General features: G+C 39.2%; 1 protein-coding gene across 2 annotated transcripts in view; it reads left to right on the forward strand.

Moving 5' to 3' along the window:
* CA8 (carbonic anhydrase 8) overlaps positions 1–20,925 on the forward strand; it is a 60,812-nt gene extending 39,887 nt beyond the window's left edge. Inside the window, exons 4-8 of one of the 2 annotated variants that reach the window (XM_040995107.1) lie at positions 4,378–4,473; positions 9,929–9,991; positions 12,348–12,396; positions 13,733–13,845; positions 20,751–20,925. In XM_040995107.1, the coding sequence (XP_040851041.1) occupies positions 4,378–4,473; positions 9,929–9,991; positions 12,348–12,396; positions 13,733–13,845; positions 20,751–20,885 (456 nt within the window). In that variant the 3' untranslated portion in view covers positions 20,886–20,925. The remainder of the gene's footprint in view (positions 1–4,377; positions 4,474–9,928; positions 9,992–12,347; positions 12,397–13,732; positions 13,846–20,750) is intronic. The other variant, XM_040995099.1, reaches the window with a different exon arrangement.
* The last annotated feature ends 2,896 nt before the right edge of the window (positions 20,926–23,821 follow it).

A 23,821-nucleotide genomic window follows, 5' to 3' on the forward strand; every position in this document is an offset into this window, starting at 1 on the left:
GCCCTGGGAGACCAGTACTCATGAAGTTGGAAAGTACTTGGGCAGCAGAGAGAGACAAAGCTGAGAGGCAGCAAAAATGCACAGTGTGCTGTGCCTGCAGATTGCACAGCAAGGCTGCCACCATTGGGATCCTTGCTGTCAGCTGGGCTCATTTCCAGAATGTGCTGGAAATCTGCCTGCTACTTGAATTAGCTAGTCTCTCATGTTGTGGAAAAAGGGTCTCTGATATTTGTTTTCAATTAAAATGAGAGAATGCATCTTCAAGGGAAGTGTTCTTCAAATTAAAATAGAGCTTTGCTTTGTAACGCTTGGGTGGCTGTTGGCTCTCTCCTGCCCCTGTGTTGTCAGACTCAGGTGGTTATTGGAGGCCCAAGTGGGAGAAGGAGTGACAGGTGGTAGAAGTTTTCCTGCTGCTTTCACCTTGTGTTAATGTGTTGGACATGTGGAGGTACAGCAACCCTGTAGTCTGCTTGGTAGCTTGGGTTGAAGCGCCAGCATTTTTCTTCAATTTTTCTTTTCCTCTCTCTGTCTTAAAACAGCCTATTTTTAAGAGAAGTTTTAGAGGTAGAGAAACATTGTCAAGACAATACAAAATATTCTCATTTATCAGTTTTCCTCATAATTAACATCTTAACATTTGCAGGACATATTTGTTAGAACTAGTAGAGCGATGTCAACAAATACATCTATTTTTAAATTCAAATCAATTTAGTTTTTACCTAATGTTGTTCTACTCTTGGATCTCACTTGCTGATACCAGATTATGTAGTTCTCATGTCTTCCTCTTGATGGTAACATTTCTCAGGATGTCCTTGTTTTTTCTGACCTTGCCCATTTTGAGTAGTACTGGTTAGGAATTTCATAGAGCGACTCCTGATGAGCTTGGTCTGATGCATTCCTCAGGATGAAATTGGGGTTATTGGCATGAAGAGCATTGGTACCAAGTGCCATTTTCAGGACCTTGTAACACAGGTCCATTGTATCATTGTGACTCGTCATTGCTGATGCTGACCTTGATCAGAGACTGCACACTGCGTTTAGTGCCTATTTTTACCTCATTCCCTTACTCTGCTCTTGGAAACAGAGTGGAAACTCTTAATGTTTTTAAACAGGAAAGTATGCAGTGGTATTTGAAGAGCAGGAAGGAGGAGTCTTAATAAGAGGAGGAAGGAGGAGTCTTAATAAGGGGCAAAGACAAAGCTACATTTTTTAAATTACTGTTTTATTTATTCCATGTCCCGTGATGTTGCAGTGAGATGAAAACCTTGGTTTGAACTTTGTAATTTGTCAAGTAAAAGTACATCTCAACCTTGGACGGACCTAGACCTCCTTTGTTGATTTAATCCAGACAATCAGTTCTTATCTACGCCACTGTTGTTACAGCCAGAGCAGGAAATATTAAGACCAGTCTGTCCTTTATTGTTAGTTGAGAGCTTGTAGAACATTCTTTTCTTTAAGTTAGTTCCTTAACAGGTACGGTTTTTTGGCAAATACAGTTCATGTGAGTTTTTCACAGGCTGACCCAGTCTGGCTTTGGGTATAGTCTCCGTGGGTTAGTGGTTCTAGTGTTGGCAAAGAACTTCATTACCTCCCTCTAGTGGTCAGTATTATAATCTCAAACTGTACTGGATGAATAGTGGAAAAGTCAAGTTTGTGACAATCCTTGTGATAATTACTGTAGCTGCTAAGACAGTGATGAAGCTTCCTTGGGTTATGAATAATTTCAAGATGAGGCAATGATTTAAAATGGTAATTACAACTTGATTGAAAGTTATATTGGTGAAAATAGCTTCTGAGTGGAGGGTTTTCTCTATTTGCTCTTATATGAAGAACACCAGTAACACTGTTTTAACCAGGAAAGCTGAATTTGGTTTTTTGCAAGTGTCTTATTAGTGGCCTAGGAGCAAGTAATGATACAGGTGATCCGCAAATCTTTACGAGGTTATGATACAGGGAAGTCTCTGCAGCATTGTTTGTCATTTATTCAAGGGTAAAATTTTTATCTTCAAATGCAGCAAACTGATTTCTTCTAGAGCTTTATTTTGGAATCCATTATTTTCCCATGGATTTAAAGAAATGCAACATTAGGTGAGCGTTTATTCCAGCAGCTACGACGCAGAGCCTGACTTGCAATGTTGGAGTGGCGGGGCACTAAGCAACACTCTGCCCTGGCTCTTGGCTGCAACCATTGAAGGCAGTGGTGGTAACAGAGACCTGTGTTGGATTGTCAGCTCCTGGCTCTTGCCTGGACCAGACTGGCCACTTAGGGGCACATGGGGAGTTGACCGGTGAGTGAAACTCCCCTCTCACCTTGTCTCTCTGCTTCTCAAACAGATAAATAAAAAGAAACATTTTAAAAAAAATGGTTGGGGTACAATTATTTTAAAGATTTAAAAGTGTACTCTTTAGAATGTGCTGGGCAGCACCAGGCTGGACTGCAACACCCATTGGTTCCAGTGGAAGTCGGGGCTGAAAACAGAACCAACCCAGCGATCGCAACCACCAGCTGATCAGGGCCATGGACTGAGCCGAGCCCTGTATCTGCTAGTACATACAAAAATCTAGTCTGAGCACACCTCAGACAAAGTTTCTCTGGAGATTTCCCCAATGAAAATGCAGAACTCAGAACCCTAACCAAGAAAAGAGAGAAGACAGAACAGGTCAATCAACCATTTCAGCTATCTGTTGGCAGCGAAATACAGGGCAAACGGAGACTCTATGATGGACTATGTCAATCAGTGGATTCTTCAAAAACCTCATAGTGCTTGAAGTGGCAAGACTGGCAGCGGTTTATAACTGGTGAACTATCAAAACCACTTGAGCAAGAACCTCGGAACATACCCTACATGCGGGACCTGGCCAGGGTGGGAAATTGGGTGGGCCTTCTCCCTTAATACCCCCCTTTAAACATGAAGGAAACAATATGGAAATAATAGTCTTACCCACTTTCCTGTAGCCCTTGAACCTTTTTACCCTAATTAACTATGTAAAGATTGTCAAAAATATAATAAAAAAACTAAAAAAAATTGTGCTCTTTAAAAGTGTGCTATTCCTAGAATATGTGACAGGTTTTGTGTATTTCCTCATGAAAATATTGGGTATTGCAGTGTCTGATTATGCAAATACTGACCATTTGGATTACTTGTGGAATTTTCTGTTGAGATCCAGTGGGGATGAGGTTTAAGGAAACACTGCTAAGTGAAGGCAAAAGCTATGAGGCTTCCTGCCTATGCTTCTCCAGGTCTGGATTAACACTGAACTTGGGAGGCAGAAAGAATGAGCTACTAGGTCCTGCTTCCTAGGCCTTATGAAGGCAATTAGGGCAGTGCTTGAAGTCTCTGTGTGAAAGTGAATGAGAGGTAGCTTCCATCTGCTGCTTCACGCCACAAATTGCTGCCAATAATCTAGGCTAGGGCACACAGCAGGCAGACCCCGCAATACGTAGCCTCTCAAGCGAGTGTCAGGGGCCCAAGCATGTGAGCAATCTTCTGATCCCTTCCCAGAATGCATTGAATGACAGCTGGGTTGGAAGCAGAGGAACTGAGACCCAGCCTGGCATTCTCATACAGGATGTGGTTGTCCAAGTATTGGCTTAACACAATGTGCCACAACACCTGCTGCTGTGACATTCTTTTTTTAAATTTTATTTTATAATACAATTCCATAGGCTCTGGGATTTCCCTTACTCTCACCCCCAAATTACCTATCCCTCCTACTGATTTCCTTCATATTATTGCATTATGTCCTTCATAAGCAGTCATAAGTCCATCATTCTTCCATTTAAGCATCCTGACATTGTGCGTAAGAACAATGGCAGATAGTCCAGCATCCTATTGTCAAAATATAACCAACAGTTTCATTGGGAGTCCACCTTTGATTTGGAAGTAGAGATGCACACTGCATTGTATCTTCACATCTGGATATGATAATCTCTATTACACAGTCACTATACATCCCCTTAAATGAAAAGCCATAAAACAAAAGCAACAGTAGGAATAAAGATAAATAAAATTACAATGCCATGAAATTAAATAACATGCTATTGAATGATCAGTGTGTCAGTGAAGAAATGGAAAAGCAAACAAAAACCTCCTTGGAGAAAATAGTACTTCTGTATGGCCTATGAGTCAGTGAAGAGTTTATTAAGAGAAAAGAAACTATCCTGAAGAAATGAAAATAAAAGCAAAAATATAAAAACCCATGAATTGCAGCAAAAACCATATTGGAAGGGCTATTGAGCTTGTACTTTGCATGAAGGCTGCCTTATATCAGAGACAACACATGATATTCTTGTTGCATGTGGCAGCAGGAAGGCAAAGAAGGCGAGCCAGTTGTCTTTTCCGGCTTAGTGTGATCTGTTCCTTGTTTCCTTTCCAGCTCCATCTGATCCACTGGAATTCCACCCTGTTTGGCAGCATCGATGAGGCTGTGGGGAAGCCACATGGCATTGCCATCATCGCCTTGTTTGTTCAGGTAAATGGTTGGCTGTGGTCACTGTGAAGCCTACAGGCTTACTTCTAATTCATTCTCTAGGAAGAAAGAGGTGACATGTATGGGGAACACTGATCATGATGCACACATTTACAGAAACACTTAAAAAGCAGAGACATTGATCTTTGTCATTTGTGAAGGTTCAGCCATATTCATTGGTGGATAAACAGTTCATTTATTTGTTGGGGATTTTCTTCAGCTTGCCTTCTAGGGTTTTTGGGAAACTATTTAGAAAAATGAGCCTGAAAGACAGAATTCATTTTATTTATGAAGAAGTATTTCAGAAAGTGTCTTGAGTCTCTGGCTGGCTACAAATCTAAGAAAAATCAATAATATGATCATGTGGATTACTTTAGCTTTTCATCGGGCATGACTTTCACTCCAAGGTGAAGTGTCTGCTAGAAAACACTGATAAGCAAAGATTGACAATACCAAAGCAGAGCTAGGCAATGTGAAATTTAGATTCACACTCTATACTGAACAAAGGTCTGTAATTTCAGCTGAACATGAATGCAGACTATGTGTTTTCTTTTTTAAAAATTTATTTATGTTTTAAATTATATATTATTTATATATATATTCACTATATATATACATATATATTATTAATTACATTGCATTATGTGACACAGTTTCATAGGCTCTGGGATTCCCCCAACCCCTCCCCATACCCACCCCCCATGGTGGAGTCCTCCACCTTGATGCTATATTGCATTTCAAATTCAGTCAAGATTCTTTCATTGCAAGCGTATACCAAGCACAGAGTCCAGCATCTTCTTGTCCAGGTAAATCCAACGTCTTCTTGGGGAGACCATCTCTGAGACCATGTGTTTTCAATGATAAAAATTTAATCCCGTTCCTAAGTTATATGTTTTAAAACTTTGTCTAACTTACTTGATGTCATAAGAAATTTAGAGATAAAATTTAATTCCTAGTTCTTGCCTACTGTCCTCAATTAATGTGCAGGAGGATTCAAGGCCCAGATAGGTCAGGTGTGTGATTTGGTCACATAAGACTTTAACATGAGTTTTAACCATCTGTGATTCTGAGCTGCCTCTGGATGGCCTTGGAGTAGAACCATAATGGCAGCACAGTAGTCTTCAGTAATTCAGTTTTCAAAGAGTTTTGGGTCATGAACTCTTTCAACTTTAGTATTTTGTTAAATTTAGTATTTAGCATAGTGTGACTTATTATAATAATTTTCTGTTGTACATTCCTAAGATTTCATTTATTTATTTTTATTTGCTTATTTCTTTTTAACAGATTTATTTGCTATTTTTATTGGAAAACAAGATTTACAGAGAGGAGAGAAAGAGAGAAAGATCTTCCATTTACAAAGAGAAGGAGATACAGAGAGAGAAGGATTTTCTGTCTGCTGGTTCACTCCTCATGTGGTCACAATGGCTGGAGCTATGCTGATACGAGGCCAGGAGCCAGGAGCTTCTTTCTGATCTCCCATGTGGTTCAGCATCCCAAGGCTTTGGGCCTTCCTCAATTGCTTTCCCAGGACACAAGCAGGCAGCTGGATAGGAAAAAGAGGGGGCGGGACATGAACCAGTGCCCATATGAGATCCTGGTGTGTTTAAGGCGAAGACTTTAGCCATTAGGCTACTGTGCTTGGCCCCCTTGCTAATTATTTTTGAATACATGCTTTTATGTATTTATTTTAATTTTTATTGGAAAGTCAGATATCAAGAAAGGAAGAGAGACAGAGAGGAAGATCTTACATCTGATGATTCACTCCCCAAGCAGTCTTAATGGCTTGAGCTGCGTCGGTCTGAATCCAGGTGCCAGGAGCCTCTTCTGGGTCTCCCATGTGGGTGCAGGGTCCCAAGGCCTTCGGCTATCTTCAACTATCTTCCCAGGCCACCACCAGGGAGCTGGATGGAGAGTGGGGCCACCAAGATTAGAATGGGATCCTGGTGCATTCAAGGCAAGGACTTTAGCCAGTAGGCTACCGTGCTGGGCCCCCTTGTTTATTATTTTTTTAAAGATTTCATTTGTTTTTTTTAAAGTTTGAGTTACAGACTCAGGGAGAGAGCACAATCATCCATCTTCTGATTTATTCCTTGAATGTCCACAAGAGCCAGGTGCCGGGAACTAGGAGCTTTTTCTGGGTTTGCCATATGGGTGGGAGGAGCTCACTCATCCCTTCTTCCACTGCCTTTTACAGGCTGTTAGCAGGGAGGTTGACCAGAAGCAGAGAAAAGAGGACATGAGCCAGTGCATGTAGACACATGAGCCATTAGCAGGGAGGTGGGTCAGAAGTCGAGATCAGAAGTAGGGACACGAGGAGCCAGCATTGAGACATGGTGAATAAAATTGCTGCCTGTAATGTGGCATCTTGTATTGGAGTGCTGGGTTTTGGGTCCCAGCTGCTGCATTTCCAATGTAGTGTCTCTGCTTACGTACCTGGTAACAGAGTAGAAGATTTCCCAGGTTCCTGGATTCTTATCATCCGTGTGGGAGACTAGTTCAATGATCAGTTTCTAGGTTTGACCTGACCCAGTGCCAGTTCTATGACCATTTGGAAAATGAACCTGTGAGAGTGAGGTTCTCCCTGTCTCTTCCCTCTCTCTCCCTCTGCTCCTCTCTTTTCCTCTCCCTGCCCTTCATCACTCTGCCTGCCAAATTCAAAAAACAAATCTTTATAAAAAGCTTTTTTTTTTAATGTGGAATTATGTTAACTAAAATCTCCTTAGGAGTCAATTTAAAAAATTGTTTATAAATTATTCTTTGTCCTATTATTTCATATTTTGTGGGAAAAACACAAAATCTGCAGATGGTATAGAGATATTTTTAAAAAGATTGAAAACTTTAATAAACTCATGTCCTTTTACTTTTAAAATGAATCCATCTCTCACCCTTGTCTCATGGCTTTTTTCGGTCTGGACTCTATAGTCTCCATTTTTAACCACATCAGTTACGCAGACTAGAATGACAAAATATCCATGAAAATGTCTTTAATTATACATTTTGATAATCTTTAGAACATTTAAAGAATAATTGCTAAAGACAATTTAACTTAACATTTTAATGAGGCATTTAATTTGAGGTAGTAGAAGGAAAATCTCATTACTGAAAAAAATTAGAGGGGTGGGGGTCTGGTCTAGTTGTTGAGCTGCCTCTCGGGGAGCACACGGTCCATTTCAGAGTGCTTGCGGCTCTCGTCTTGGCCGTGATCCTAGCCCCAGGTTTCTGCTATTGCAGGGCCTGGGTGGCAAAGGAGAATGGCTCAAGTACTTGGGTCTCTGTCTGCAAACGGAAAGCCTTGAATGAGTTCAAGGTCCCTCATTTCATCCAAACCCTTGGAAAGCTTCTGTAGGCATCCGGGCAGTGAATTAGTGAGTGGAGGAGAGATTTCTCTCTGTTACCCTCAAAGACATAAAAATAATAAAATTAAGACAGACATTAAACAAGTAGTTTTACAAAAAAAGGAAAAGGGAGATATGAACTTCATCTTTGAAGCTGAGACTCAATAAATGTGATTAGAACCACATGAGATCACGTAGCACTTCCTTTTTATCGATTATTCATATGAAGAAGCTGATGTGGACCAACGCTGCCCTGAGCTGAAACCTAGCCTCTCGGAACCAGAATCTGTGTTTCTATCAACAATTTGTGCTGCTTTAAGGCTGAAGAAAGCCACATGAGCATGCCTGTGTAATCTAACTTTACATAAATTTGCTGCATTGAAAATTTCAGATCACCTGGGTAAAAATGCCCTTCTCAAGAGACAAGCCCGAGAAGGGATGAGAGCAAAATATGCAGGAAGAAGGGACTGATGAAGAATGTGAACCATGCAGAGAGGGAAGGACTAAAATGCACCGCAGGGTCTAGGGGGATGTCCAGAGGAGTGCCAAATGGGACGGGAGGAAGTCAGGGGCCCTGAGTGTGGACTGTTCTCTCTTGAAGCATGATTGAAAGAAGGAAGGACAGATGGGGCAAACTGTGGTGGTGCTGTGTATGAATAGTTTTGAGTTCTGAGATCTTTGAGTTCTGAGATCACCTGTGGTGCCTTTGCCTGTGGTGCTGGCATCCCATGTGGGTACCAGTTTGTGTCCCAGTTGCTCCGCTTCCAGCACTCTGCTTATGGCTTGAAAAAGCGATGGAGGATGGCACAAGTCCTTGGGTCCCACGTGGGAGATGTGGAGGAAGTTCCTGGCTTCTGGCTTTTGATTGGCTCAGCTCTGGCCATTCCAGCCATTTGGGGAGTGAGCTAACAGATGGAAGATCTCTCTCTCTCTATATATATATGTGTGTGTGTGTGTGTGTGTGCATGTGTGTGGGTGTATTTTGTCTCTGTAAATCTACCTTTCAGATAAAAAAAATCTTAAAAAATACACAAGGTAGAAAGGGGGTATTGATGTAAAGAAATCTCGCAGGAGAGAGGAGGCCTTGACATGTGAATATATGAGGGCTAGTTAACCTTGGACAGGAAGGGTCCCCTTCTTGCTCTGAAATATAGGCCTAGGAGCAAAGAGTGGACTTAAATGAGGTCAGTGTGTAGGTGGAAAAAGGCTGGGCACATGGAGATTCATGACTGATGGTTTCATTGTGTCTGAGTCATGGGAGGTGAGAGCATTTACAGAGTAAGGGAAATGTGGGGTGTAGGGTTGGGTTCAACAACAGCCCATGAGATGATTCTAATAAGCCTGACCATCAGTGGAGGAGACCCACTTTTGATTTTGGCAACTTTATGTATCTATTTTTCTGAGTTAGTGATGTTTTAAAATTTGTTAAAAATTGTTGTAACAATGTTGCATGAATGCCAAGTGTGAAAAAGCCACATATAAAAGATTTGGGCATGTGTTGAGATTTGACAGGAAGAGAGGGGGTTAGGTCAGAGAGAGAGAGAGAGAGAGAGAGAGAGAGAGATACTAAGAGAGACATAGAAAAACAGAGTGATTGAGCTTCAATGCACTTCCTAAATGACTAGGACTGGGCCAGGTGGAAGCCAGGGGCTAGAAACTCCTGGATCTCCTACATGGGTGGCAGGTGCTCAAGAACTAAAGTTATTGCTCGTTGCCTCTCAGGTACGTCAGCAGGGATCTCGATCAACAGTGCAGGAGATGAAACTTGAACCAACACACTTATATGGGATGGGAGCACAACAAACTATGGCTTAAGCAGCTGCACCCTGCCCTGAATAGTTTTCGTTCTGAAATATCTGTGACATTTGTATTTAACAGTAACTTATGATTTGATATGCACAGCACAGTGATTGATATAACTGCACAGCAAGATTAATTTAGAATAATATCTTCAGTCGTTTACATCAAATACATTATTGCATTAACAGGGACATCTTAGTTCATTTAATGGATGTTGACCTGGTTGTAAATGAACTAGTCCTCTAGGACTGGCCTTCAGTTCTGTTGTTTTCAGTAGAACAAAACATTTAACAGTGTTGTGGTTTCTGCTTAATCCATTTCAGATAGGGAAGGAGCACGTTGGCCTGAAGGCAGTGACTGAGATTCTTCAAGATATTCAGTATAAGGTGAGTCATAATTTAGAATATGTAGAACTGCTGGTCATGCATAGGGTCCCCAAAACCATCGCCATGTGTGATAATTCACAGAAGGACTCACAGGACTCAGAAAAGCTGTTCTACTTGTGTTTAGGGTTTATTTCAGTACAAGATGCCTGAGCCACACCAGCAAAGAGACAATGTGCATGGGGCACAGCCTAGGGAAGACCAGGCCCAAGCCCTTGAGTGCCCCATTGCGGTGGATTTGCCTGGGATGCCCTTCTTCCTATTGCAGTGATGTGAAGTGTCCATCCACCCAGAGAGACTCATTAAGGCTTCACGCCTTGGGTTTTAACTAAAAATCAGTCACATAAGTGCCACATGCCTACCTAACTTCCTTGACAGCAGCAGCAATTCATGCCCCCTGCCTTGATGATCGACCATGATTCACATTGTTGGGATGCTCAGACTTGGTATAGAAGCTCTAAAGCCTTAGTTATGCAACAGTTGAAGTTTACCATTTAAATATAGCACAGCCCAAGGCCTCATGCATGCAAAAATACTCTCATCATTCCAGAGGTTCAGAAGTAATTTCCCAAAAGCTGGACACTAGATAGTCCTAAGCTGGACTTTGTTTGTTTGAACAGCCCAGGCCTGCTGAGTTAACTCTTCCCTGCCCACCTGTCTTAGGAAAATTGTGTAAATAACATAAATACATTTTTTTTGGAGCCAAACTGTGACATGTTTATATTAGATAATAATGATAATAATATTAATAATAATGATAAACAAAGCACACATAATCTATAATATATCAAAGAGAGTAATTTAGATCAATATGACTCAGGAGTGAATGATGTCAGCCAGCACTGTAGAAAGCCAACATCTGTTGTAAGTAGTACCATTTATGCACACATTAAACTACTTGAATCTGGGTGGTATGCCCACTAAGAGGCACAGAAGAGCAATTGTACTTGTTATAGAAGCTCCTGCTATTCAACAGTCAATTGATTTTTGCAGAGCAATAAAAAAAGTAGGTGTTTTGTTTGTTAAGGTTGAGTTAGGAGTTGAGCAGCTGTTGCTCAGTTCTTGAACTCCATGAGAGATTAAGTGGTGAATCTTATAGCCTTGGGGTTGGGCAGTGTGTAACCAGCGTGTGTGAGTCTGGTAGGTGCACAGAGATTATGTTCCTCTCTTGATTGAACTGAAATGGATGAGCTAGCATCCTCGGAGGACACTGTGATGGTGAAGTGGGCTCTGATCTGTCTGTGCTCTCAGTGAAGATGATTATTACTTTCCTTGATCAGGGCCAGTGGTTCGTGTGAAGCATCCCAAAATGGGGTTTAGTGTACAGATGTTAACGATAGAGGTGACAATTGAATTTTGAGTCTCTTGATCTGGAGTCTTGTGGCACTAGCTGGATTCCCACACCGTTATCTTCATTTAGTGATTTAGTCTTTAGTAACAACTTGACTTGCAGTCATCAAGCTAAGACTGACTTGTTTGACAGAAGTGGGCATAGAGGATTCAGCTGGTAGGATGTCAATCATTATGAAATACAGGTGGCTGGTGGAAGTATAGTGAGCTGGGTTCTTTAATGTGTTAAGTTGTCCCATGAAGTAAAAAAAGAGGCTCACAGCACTAATATTTCCTGTTGTGTTGGGTCAACAGGGTATTCCTGTAAGAGAAATCCTATTCACAAGTCAGTATGTCAGATTCTAAGACCCAAGAAACTGTCATAATGCTAAAATACTGGTCGTAGGTGTCAAATGTTGAGTAAGTACACAGGCATTTCCCTTGAAATTTAAATCTAGATTCAAACAATGTTGATTGAAGCAGAATATTTTGATTTGAGTTTCAGATCTTCATTTCAGGGTGGAGCGAACATTCAGGCTAGGTCGTGGAACATAATTTCCAAATCCATCTGGGACAGGGTGGCAGAACAGGAGCCATGTTGAATGCTGAATGGTGAGGAGCTGATAAAAAGCAGGCAGAAAGAAAGTGATTGCAAAGGAATCCGCTGAACCAGGGTACCAATCCTGCAAACCAAGGCATGCAACCCATGGCCCCAGTGTGAATACACTGGTAGTGAGGAAAGTGGTTGGTGTGGGACAGATGGACACCATTTGTAAGGTCCACACCAGGAAGTATTGAGAAAATGGACTGCAGTAATGGAGAAAACAGTTGTGGATCCAGAGCAATATATATCTTTGGAACTAGCCAGTGTTGCCGCCGTGGGAAGACTGAACCCCCAATTCTAGAGATACCCTTAAGTCTAGGGGACCTGATGAAATATTCAGAAAGTACATAAACCTAAATGCTTAGCCCTAACATTTGAAGATTAAAACATTTACATTAATATCAAGTAAATAATTCTTTTTTTCAGGGAAAATCCAAAACAATACCTTGCTTTAATCCAAACACTTTACTACCAGGTAAGAATTTATCTGATTGCATAAAATGAGTTTCAATTATGAATATGGTCACATTATTTTCCTCAGAATATATGTAGGTGCATAGTTACAATTAAGTTTCTTTACAATTTATACCCTTTATAGCAGATCAAGGTTTAGATTACTTCAAATATGGGAATAAGCCATTTGTATAATAAACACTTTGCCACTAATTCCCATCATTCTACAAAGAACTTGGTTATACTTGTCATTTGTAAATATTACTATCTCTGTGTAAAAATGAACATAATAAAATAATCTTGGTGTACTTCTAAGATTCATCTGTGAAGTTCTTTTTAATTTATAGTGTGAGTTAAATTTGATATCTAATTGTACAGTTATCTCTTCAGAGCGATACTATTATTTACTTTTTATTCTGACTGCATTTGTGCAATGGTTATAATTGTGCAGAAATACTCAGAATGTAATTTGGAGTTAAAGATTGTTTTATATAAACTTTAATTCTTTGTGTTTCTCTACTGAAATTGTGTGTTGTTTCTTAGAGTTTCAAATGAAACCAAATAAGTTATGACATTGTATCCTTTACTTGCTGCATTTTATTGCTCTGTGACAAACCAATTTCTGTTATATGTTACACATTTTTAACAATGAATTCTTCTAATATGGAACTAAATGATTTTGAGTTATTTATCTTATCCTATCATAGTATTATTTTAATATTGTGTTATTGAAGAAGCAGAATAAAGGTGACTAGAAAAGAAATGCTTTGAAACAGAATTCTTAAAAATAAAATCCTTAAAGCCAAAGTTCATGGAATTTGAATTCTGGTTTTGTGAACTATTAATTAAATGAATGTGGGTGACTTGTTAACCTTCTGTGATGTGGTTTGTCCATCTTAAATGGGGGCTAATGATAGTACCGTTCTTGTTAGTCAGTTGTGAAGGTTGAGTGAGTTAAAGTAACATGCTTAGAAGAGTATCTGGTATGTAGTAAACATTCAATAGTATGCATGAAATAGTTAAATAAATCCCCCAGCAAAGCAAGGGAAAAATCTAAGATGTGGTTTTTCTTCCCCTAAAGTATAAAGATCACTTTGATAGGCATGTGTAGTAAAGCATTGATGGACATGATTGTGAACAGAAGGAAGATTCATCATGTGCTTTATCTGTTAGTTTCTCCATGATAGTTGGTTTCAGCATACAGATGTAAGCCTCTAGTTTCAAAATGACATCCACTGGGAAGTGTCATTTGGATAGTTTGCAAGGTTGGAGATTGTTGTTGGAATCATAAAGATTTTAACTTGCCTTTTCATCATCCCCACATTCTCCACATTCCCCACTCTCACCTGGATACACAGATCCTCTGCTGCGGGATTACTGGGTGTACGAAGGCTCTCTTACTATCCCACCTTGCAGTGAAGGTGTTACCTGGATATTATTCCGATATCCTTTAACTATATCCCAGATGCAGGTGAGTATGCTACTTTAAGTCTTTCCAAGTGAAGTTCTGAGCTAAAGGGTAAACATTGTTGCTGTAAAAAGGAAAATGTCTGCTTTATGTTCTAACTCTCTTTAGATCAGTCATACCTTTTCACATAAAAGTTAAATGTCTCAAGCCAGTGAAAGCAACTGAAAGGTCAAGGATGAACAAAACTCAGCACTGGTTTAAGGTCTGTGTTTAAAAGTTAGTTCTTAGGGAGTAAATAGAAGTCACTGAAACAGCCAAACTTTTTTTTCCTTTTTTTTTAATTTTTATTTTGAATTTTGAATTATGTGGCACATTTTTGTATAGGCTTGGATTCCCCCCCAAACTCCCACCCCCCTTCAGATTTTTCCCTTTTTTTGTTACAATAGTTTTAAAAATTACAATAGAATGTATGTATTTAGATATAATTGGGTACTTTACATCTTGTAAGGAAACTTCTTATTGCTGGAATAAGGTGATAGGCATGATGCAAAATGATTAAAGTGGCTAAATTTGCACGTACTGCTTGTACTGCTGTGAAAATATGTAATTTTTAAAAATGTCTTTTTATTTTGAATTTTGAATTATGTGGTACAATTTTGTATAGGCTGGGATTCCCCTCAAAACTCCCACCCCCCGTCAGATTTTTTCCATTTTGTTATAATAGTGTAGTCCTTTATAAGGAATCGTAATTCTATCAGTCTCTTATTTAAGTGTACCCCAACATTGTTGGTACAGACAATGTCAGACAGTCCAGCATCCCATTGTTTACACATGTCCAACAGTTTCATTGGGAATCCATCTTTCATCTGGAAGCAGGGATGCATGTTCCTTTGTACCCCCATGTCTGTGTATGATGGACCCCAGTACGCCATCACTATCCATTACCCTAAGTGAGAAGCCATGAAACAAGGTCATCAACCGGTATGAGTTAGAACAGTCACATCGTCAACAACAACAACATCAACAACAAATTATAGCACCTTGAACAAAATAACGTGCCACTGAGTAGCCAACACGTGAGTGACAAAAAGGAAACACAGAAGTCTCTTGGGAAAAATGATGCCATCGTATAATTCATGAGCAGCCAAACTTTTGATTAGCAAGTACTTGATGTGGAGTTTTCCAGGTTCATAATGGAGAATTGTCTGAAAGTAAGGTGAAAATACTGATTGCTTCTGGAAGTCAGAACATGGGCTTTGAAATATTTTTTCCTTGCTATGCGCAGGAGAAAACTAGAAAGAATGCCTTGGAAGATCTGGATTGTTTTCTGGCTCAGTTTTTTTTTTTTGTTTTTTTTTTCAATCGCAAAGTCAGGTATACAGAGAGGAGGAGAGACAGAAAGATCTTATGTCCGATGTTTCACTCCCCAACTGAGCGCAACGGCTGGTGCTGCGCCGGGTCTCCCAAGTGGGTGCAGAGTCCCAAGGCTTTGGGCCGTCCTCGACTGCTTTCCTAGGCCACAAGTAGGGGGCTGGATGGGAAGCGAGGCCTCTGGGATATGAACCGGCATCCATATGGGGTCTTGGCATATGCAAGGCATATGCTAATTTAGCTGCTACGCTACTGCGCTGGTCCCCATACCACCTGCAATTCTTGAGTAAGTTTCAGTCTGTGTGGTTCATAAGTAACATTATCAAGGAAGTCTGTGGCAAAGGCCAGGTTATTCAAGTCTGGGTACCTCAATAACAGCGAAATTGGCATCAGTATTATTAAAGAGAATATATTCTCTTCTGTGGCTTCTTTTTCAATAAAATAAAATAACAATAGACCAGAGTAAGGAGCCAGTGACAGAGTATGAAGTGGTATATGGATGGGAGATCAGTAAGAAAGAGGAAGGGGTTGTACGGTACGACGGGTGAAGTTCCTGCCTGCGATGCTGACATTGCATATTGAGCTGTCATTCCAGTTCCAGCTCTGTGTGAATGACCTACGTGGTTCGATCCTTGTCTCCATGGGGGAGTTCCTGCCTCCTGACTTCTGCCAGGGACAGCCCAAACCATTGAGACTATTTGAGGGAATAAACTAGCAGATGAAATATTGTTTGGTTTGCCTCTCTGTCTTTCAAACAAACAAATAAATAAATCTTAAAAGTAGTGATTTTACAAGGAAGATTTAAAAATAAAGAAGATGGTAACAGACAAAAGACTCAAGTCATCTTGTATAGCTCTGTGAATCTTACTGTGCATTCACGTATATGTGCTTTTGAATCTTTTATTTGATTAGTAGATGTCATTGACCAACTTCTGATGCTGGTAACAGAATATCACAGATTAGATCATTTCTACTGAGCAGACGTTTCTGTGGCTCATGTTTCTGGAGATAGTTCTGGAACACAGCAGTGGCACATGGTGAGGACCTCTGGGCTGTGTCATCCTGAGGTGGAGGGTAGAAGGGCGAGGGACAGTGAGTGCAGGGGAACAAAGGGGCCAGACTCACTGTTGCAATAAACCCATTCCTATGGGACTGACTTGTTTCCATGACAAGAACATTTATCTGTTAAGGAAGGCAAAACTTTCCTGATCGAGTCACCTGTGAATAGGCCCTGCCTTTAATACTGTTTCATTGCAGGTTGACTTTCCAGCACATGAATTTTTTGGGGAAATATTCAAACCATAGCATATGTAGGAAATTACCTTACTTTAAAAAATTCTTTGTCATTGATAATAAAAGAAAATAAAAACAATTGTCTTTTAAAAACCTGTTTTATTGAAGTATGATTTTGACATATAAAAAGCTGTACATATTTAATGTGTACATGTTGAGAAGTTTGAGTCTAATTATACATAAGAAAAACCTCATCATCAAGGCCAAATACACATCCATTACTCTTTCAATATTTTAGTAGTATTGTTACTCTGTGTGATAGGAACACTCAATCTCTACCCTTTTCTCAACTATACAATACCATGTTGTCAGTTACAGGCACTATATGGTATAGTAGATATTTAGAATTTAATTATTTTGAATAATTGAAATGTTGCATCTCTTAACTGTTGCCTCCCCATTTCACCTCTCCCCAGCTGCTGAAAATAGCACTTAAACTCTGCTTCTATGAATTAGCTAATTGAAAATTCTTTCTGTAAGTGAGATCTTGCAGTATTTGGCTGCGTTTGGCTTATTTCCACGGCTGGGTGGGGATCTGAAGGAAGGATAGTCAGCACCTTGCAGAGACACTTACACTGTCCTGTTCATTGCAGCCCAAACCTGGAAACACCCTCAGAGCCCACAGGCTGGCGAGTGACTGAAGAATGCCAGCTTCGGGTGTATTTCTCCTGTTACATGATGACACATCAAATAGAAATTAAAAATAAATCTTGGAACTTGAGACTTCTAAAAGTTAATTAGCACTATTCCACAAACCGTAGAAATTAAGCCTTGGAAAGCACTCATAAAAAATCAGTTTTTAAGCTGAACTTTTAATGAATTACTGTGATTTGTGAGTCAGTGAAGGTAGGGGTAAATATTTTAGACCAGTTGAAGTGATGCTGTGGCTCAGAAAGCAGTGACTACTCAATCTAGTTTCCACAGAAGACAAATACTTCTCCATAACCTGTCCATATCTCTGCTTCTCTCTCTCTCCCTTTCTTTGAGTGAGTCTTTGTCTCTCCATCTTTTTTCCTTCTCATTTTCTTTCTCGTTCTCTTTTAAATTGGTTAAGCATACACACTTTATAGAGCAGCATTAAAAATCAATGTTATCATATGTTCAGATATATGTGATAATGATGGCTTTTCAAATGCCCTGACATTTGAATTTTGTTGAAGGTTTTTTTTTTTTTCCAGCTCTATGTATTACTCTGTTCATTGATCACAGTCTCTCATTTCACTGTGGGCTGATTCAGTATGCACTCGAAACCATTTGAAGTGACTACGGGGCTTTGAGGAGTGGTTGGCTACTTCAGAAAACTGGCATTTCAGAAAGATATGCTTTCCTCTCGATCTCTGCTGATGTTTGAAGTCTTCAAAGAGTTGCTATGATCAGAGAAAAACATTTCTCATGAAATAGTTTTCTTGGAGAGTATAGTGATTTGAGACTGGCTGGCTGTTGATTCATATCATCTTTCCCAGAAGAAGTTGTTTTCACAGAATGTGCTTCAGGCTGATGCCTGGGGCTTAAAAGATTTATCTTCAGTTCAGAATATGTAAATATAAAATTAAGGTGGCTATGAAATAAGCCACACAGTCAATAAAAAATAGAATATTCCTTAAGTATCTTTAGGGAGTTAACTTTCTAGTCCACATTAGTCATTAGAGAAAGAGAGAAAGAGAGAAAGGGGGAGAGATAGAGAAGGATCTTCCATGCACCAGTCATTATCCAAATATCAGCAATAGCTGGTGCTGGACTAGGCTGAAACCAAGTGGAATCCAGTGCCGGTCTCTAATGTGAGCCTCTTAACTCACCCTAGCTCATAGATTCCAGCTGCAGATCTTGCGTATGTTTCTGTGTTAAATGTGTGCAGAAGTGATTTTAAATTCATCAGTACATTGGTATAATATCTAATTCATACAAATAAAATGTGGCTAATTATTTCAAAATGCTGAAAGTTTGTTTGAAATGGATGGACCAGCATTTGTCAAACACTTCCTTCTTACATGCTTGGTACTATGCTGAATGATTTTTCTAAATTTCCTTCTTTACTTTTTAAGCCTCCATCCTTATGATTCTGTTATTATCACCTCTATTGTATACAATTGGAAATCAAGACTTGTATAGATGACATCCCTTTGTCATTTAGATTTAGGTGGCAAAAGCCTAAGAAGGTTTAGTGAAAACTCCTTGTGTATATTAAACAGCTACTGTATTATTTTAAGTGAATAAAGAAGATCATATCACTTGGGTCACATTTATCCAACTTGGGAGCATTAAGCAGTGTTTGGGGACATGGGAAAATAAAACATTAGAAATCTGATTGCTAACCTGAGTTCTAATCTAACAAGACATATATATTTTTTCCCCAACTCCATCCTAAGCTGAATGGAGTAGACTGGATTAGAAACTTGCATAATTTAACTTTTGTGATTTGGAGTCTGTAGGAAAAATGCATATGTAAAAGTTCGCTTATCATTCAGGGGTTTTGTGGGCTCCTTGAAGTCTTTAGGTATTTCTAGACTTTTATTCAAACCATTGAATTAGTTCAACTCTTCTACTTCATTTCCTTTTCTGCATGGCAGAATCTTGTGACTGTATTGTCATAAGGGCTTTTGTAGAGATAATCTTTGGACACATAGGTGATGACATTTTGGTGGATTGATGCTGTTCACATTACATTGGCTCAATGCACTGGGATATTTGCAGACTGTAGATTTACACTTGATTTGAGCTGAACTGATGAAGTGGTGACAGTCGTTCTGGGAAAAGAGCAGGGGGACTTGGAACTGTCAGACTTCTGCCACCAACTCGGAGTTGTTTTTAATATTTCTATCCTTAGTTTTTCCTTCTGCGTAAGGATTGAGGCATGGCTAAGTCATATTACTATGTGATATTTAATGAAGGAACAGACAATAATCCCTACAGATTAACCAGTTAAGATGAGTATGAATAATGTTCATAATGTATTCTTGTTTAAATAAATCAGGGCCACCTATGGCAGGAGTTCCTGATGGGGACTGTGACTCGGGACTCTGAGAACTTCTACACATGCAGTAGTGAAGGTATGACGCCTGAAGAGGCAGCCAGAGAAAGGGAGATGAGCATTGTTGTTACTGTGAGAGGAAGTCAGGCTTAGCAATTTTGGGAAAATCCAAAATATTTCAACCAGTGTTTTCCAAGGAACTTGATGAGCAGCAAGGGCAATCTATTGATGAAGGAATCTTCTAGTTTGTGGGCATAGTTTGAACATAATTTGGTTTTGGAATTCCAGTAGATGCTTAACCACCAAAATTATATGTGAGTAATACTAAAAGAGTAAAAGAGTTAAAATTTGTCCAGTTATGGTATTTAGGAAATGGGAACTTACAAAAGAAGTCTTTAGCTTACCATGAGGTGGTAATTCTGGGAAAAGAAGAAGTTATAAAACTTTTTTCTCTGCTTCTTAGCTTATCAAGTGGTCCTTCTCCCATTTGCATCTACCAGTGGCTGCATCAATGAGACCATCTTGTCTTTGTTAAAAATCTGCTAAACTATTAGCAAAATAGCTTCTTCTCATTAGTTGCTTGTTTTATGTATCTCATTATAATAATGAAAAGTTAACTAACGTCTGACATTTAAAGTTAGCATAAAGTACTATCAGAATCTACTAATTAAAAGTAGAATGGAAAACATTTAGGCATACTCATTCACTCACTCTTTCTCATTGTGTTGTAGAGCTGTACAAAGGCTTTCTTAAAGGAGTGTGCATCATTTTCACAGTAACAAGTCCAGTAGGTTTCTGTGATCATTTGAGTTATCTGGAGATACTGATATAGCCTCATCTGTTTCTTCTCTTGCAAGGATCTTGCCTGAAGCCTTAGATTTATAAAAACTTAGTCTGATGTTCTTTTTCTCAAGTTTTGTCTGCATTTCATTTTTCTACTTATTGTAATGCGTGCTTTTTGTTTATCTTAAAGAATTATTTGTTTATTTGAAGGTCAAAGAGAGAGAGCAAGACACAAAAAGGTCCTTCATCTGCTGGTTCACTTTGAAAATGGCTGTGAGCCAGGAACTGCTTGTAGGTCTCTCACATGGGTTGTAGGGGGCCTGAGCATTTGGGCCATCTCCCATTACTTTCCCCAGGTCATTAGCAAGGTGCTGAGTTGAAAGTGGAGCAGCTGGGACACGACCCAGTGCCCACATGGAATGCCAACAGTGTAAGTGGTGCTTTTTCCGATATGCCATAATGCTGACCCCTAATTTATGCATTGAAGTCACAAGTGAAACTCTTACGTCTTGTTATCGTCTAGTAAATGATAATGTTTTGCTCCCCGTTTCAGATAGAAGAATTTCGAAGGCTGCGGACACATGTTAAAGGGGCAGAACTTGTGGAAGGCTGTGATGGAATTTTGGGAGACAACTTTCGACCCACTCAGCCCCTTAGTGACAGAGTCATCAGAGCCGCATTTCAATAGCCAGAGGGAACAGGAACAAGTTCATCTTCATCAGGGTATGTGTAGACCAAGCAAGGAAAATGTGGTGCACAGTTTCCCATACTTGCCGTACCAGAATCACTCTTACAGTCTCCTTGATTATTTACCAACACAGTAATTAAACTTCATTTTGATAAACTTTATCACACATTTGAAAACCTCAATGATTACAAGTCATGTGATTCTTTCAATTTAATCTAATCTTGAAAATAATCTGTGATTCTTTTGTTTTCCAACTAGATCAGCCTTTAAGTACAAGTTCTTTTTTTTTTTTTTTTTAATATTGGTTTGCATAAGCAAAAGCATGCCGAGGCAGAGAAATGGTGTTAGGCCATGATTTCTGTTAATTTCTGTGGCTGATTTCTGAAAGTTGCAGTTGTCCACTCCCATGAGTAAGGTGCACGTTAGAACGGACATGGTGAACCTCTTGTCAGACATGGATTTTTTAAATTTCATTTCATTTTATTTTATGACAGAGTTTCATAGGCTCTAGGATTCCCCCAACTCCTCCCCATGTTCCTCTATCTTATTGCAGTATTACAGTTCAAATCCAGTCTTGTTTCATTCAGTGCAAGCATGTACCATGCATAGAGTCCAGCATCTTATTGTCCAGATAAACACAACAGTTTCTTGGGGAGCCCATCTCTGGTCTGAAAGCAGAGCTGGCAGAATATCATCCTGTCCAATGAAAAGACACAACATGACATCAACAATTTACAACATTATGGAGTTAATTGACATGGTATTGAGTGACCAATATGTTAGAAAATCCAAGTTCTTAACCACATCCTGTGACTACATTGATATTTCAATTTTAGTTTATACACAACAGGCTTAAAATGGCTATAGGGTACTATTCAGTTGTCTTGTGTCTATTTTCATTTTTATATTTAACAGTTTATACTGTTGAAGCATAATTTTTACTGAACTTGGCAAATTTTAGGATAGTCCAAACAGGCTTATAGCTCTAACAAGGCATATGTCAACAACTGAGGTGCAGCACAGTTTTAGGAGGGGTGTGCAGAGAAATCTTCAATACCTTAGTGAGGAGTAACTAATCTTCGTGTTCTACCTTGTAAGGTATAAAGACATGGATTTGATTATCTTGTTTATTGGGGTAGGTGAGAGAAGATACTGACAAAGACCGTAATCCTTGTCTTATGAAAATGATGCTTATTTGATAGATCAAGAAGCACATGTTAATTTATGAATATGATGTTGTTTTACTGATACAAACATAATCTACTTGTTCATGTATTGAATTCAATATATGCATTTCTTAGCCTTAAAGAGCTAACAAAATAAAACATCATAAATGTAGGTATGTAAAATGATTATGTGTTCATTGAATAATTATGATTATATATTGAATTTTTTTTTTTTACTTTGTCAGTTGTCTAAGTGCATAGGACTCTTAGAACACCTTGAAGAGAAACCTTTGTTTCCCATAAAGAGAAAGGTGATGGATTGATTTCCTAAGGGAACTGGACAGGGCTGGGGCTGTTTAATGTACTATTGGGACTGGGTGAGTAGTATTGTCTACCTGGCAATCACAGAGACATTAAAATCTGTGAGTCCAATAATTAACATAGGATTTAAAAAAAGGATTTCTTTGTTTGTTGAAATGCAGAGTGACAGAGATGAAGAGACAGAGAAGAGAGAAATCCTCCATGCACTGATTAACTCCTAAAATAGCTAGGGTTGGTAAGTCTGAAGCCAGGAGCCAGGAACTTTATCATGGTCTCCCAAACATCATTTGCGGTTTCTTGCATATGGCAGGAAGCTGGATTGGAAGTGGAGTGGCTGATTAAGCCAAATTGGCATTAAGATATATGGGTATCCCAAATGGCAGCTTAACCTATTGTGCCACAGCTGTTCCAAACTTGGGAATTTTAAAAATATACATTCAAAAATATGCAATTACTAACAGTCATTTTCCCCATGTGTTTAATTATTTTGCTTCCCAATGGGAGAGGTATAAATTCCTTGTGAATTCTGGTTGTGGTGTGTTACCATATTACATGAAGGGTCTTCACAGAGCTCATAGGATATATGTTCTATGAAAAGACTATGCATACATTTCAAGATATTTTGCACCTAAACAAATTTACCTTTCAACTCAAGTTTCCATGAACTTTTTGAAGTATTCTCCCAGTGATCCCTTACTCTAGCCAAACTGTGTTTTGTGAATGTGTTTGCTCACTCAGTATTTCTTGGTCTTTGGCTTGTTGAAATTCTAGCCATAGTAGCACTCAAATGTTTCTCCCCATAGGTCTCTACTACTTCCTTAGATTATAACTTTCATTTCAGATTCTGTCTCCCACTTAATCTCTTTTTATTTTTCTATCATATTCCAAGCTTCTTAAGAACTTCTTAATGTTTTTTCGCTATCTTGACTTCATCACGATGCATAATATATTGTGACTTGAAATGTCATCTTCAGAACTACACCTTTTGTATGTCAGCCAGCACAGCTTCTGGTAGCAGTTCATTCTTAGTGTGTGAGTTAGCCAAAGCTGTGCATCTCTTAATTTTGGAGTTGATGAAGATCAGGCAGACTCATCTTTTTTTAAGAATATGAGGAGAAATATTCACTAATGCAGGCATGATATCAAGAACATTCTGGAACGGTTTTGACTAGACTTGATGAATGAACTGGAGAATTAAATTGACATTTAGTCAAAGATTATGTTGATAACCTGTTATTCCTGTTCTGAGTGTAAGAGATCAGAGGGTTGGGTATGGTGTACAGTCTCACACCACTCAGGGTCTAAGTGGGGTGTCTGACAATAGAAAAGTAAACACTCCACAATCCACAGTCACAAGTTATAATGAATGTCACAAATGAGAAAAAACAGTGTGGGGAAGAAGGTTTCAAGTAGAATATCCCTTAAAAAAAGAATCCACCCATTTTTATT

The sequence above is a fragment of the Ochotona curzoniae genome, unplaced genomic scaffold (genome assembly GCF_017591425.1).
Source record: "Ochotona curzoniae isolate NIBS_2020 unplaced genomic scaffold, NIBS_Ocur_1.0 contig_1071, whole genome shotgun sequence".
In the NCBI taxonomy this organism is placed as follows: Eukaryota; Metazoa; Chordata; class Mammalia; order Lagomorpha; family Ochotonidae; genus Ochotona; species Ochotona curzoniae.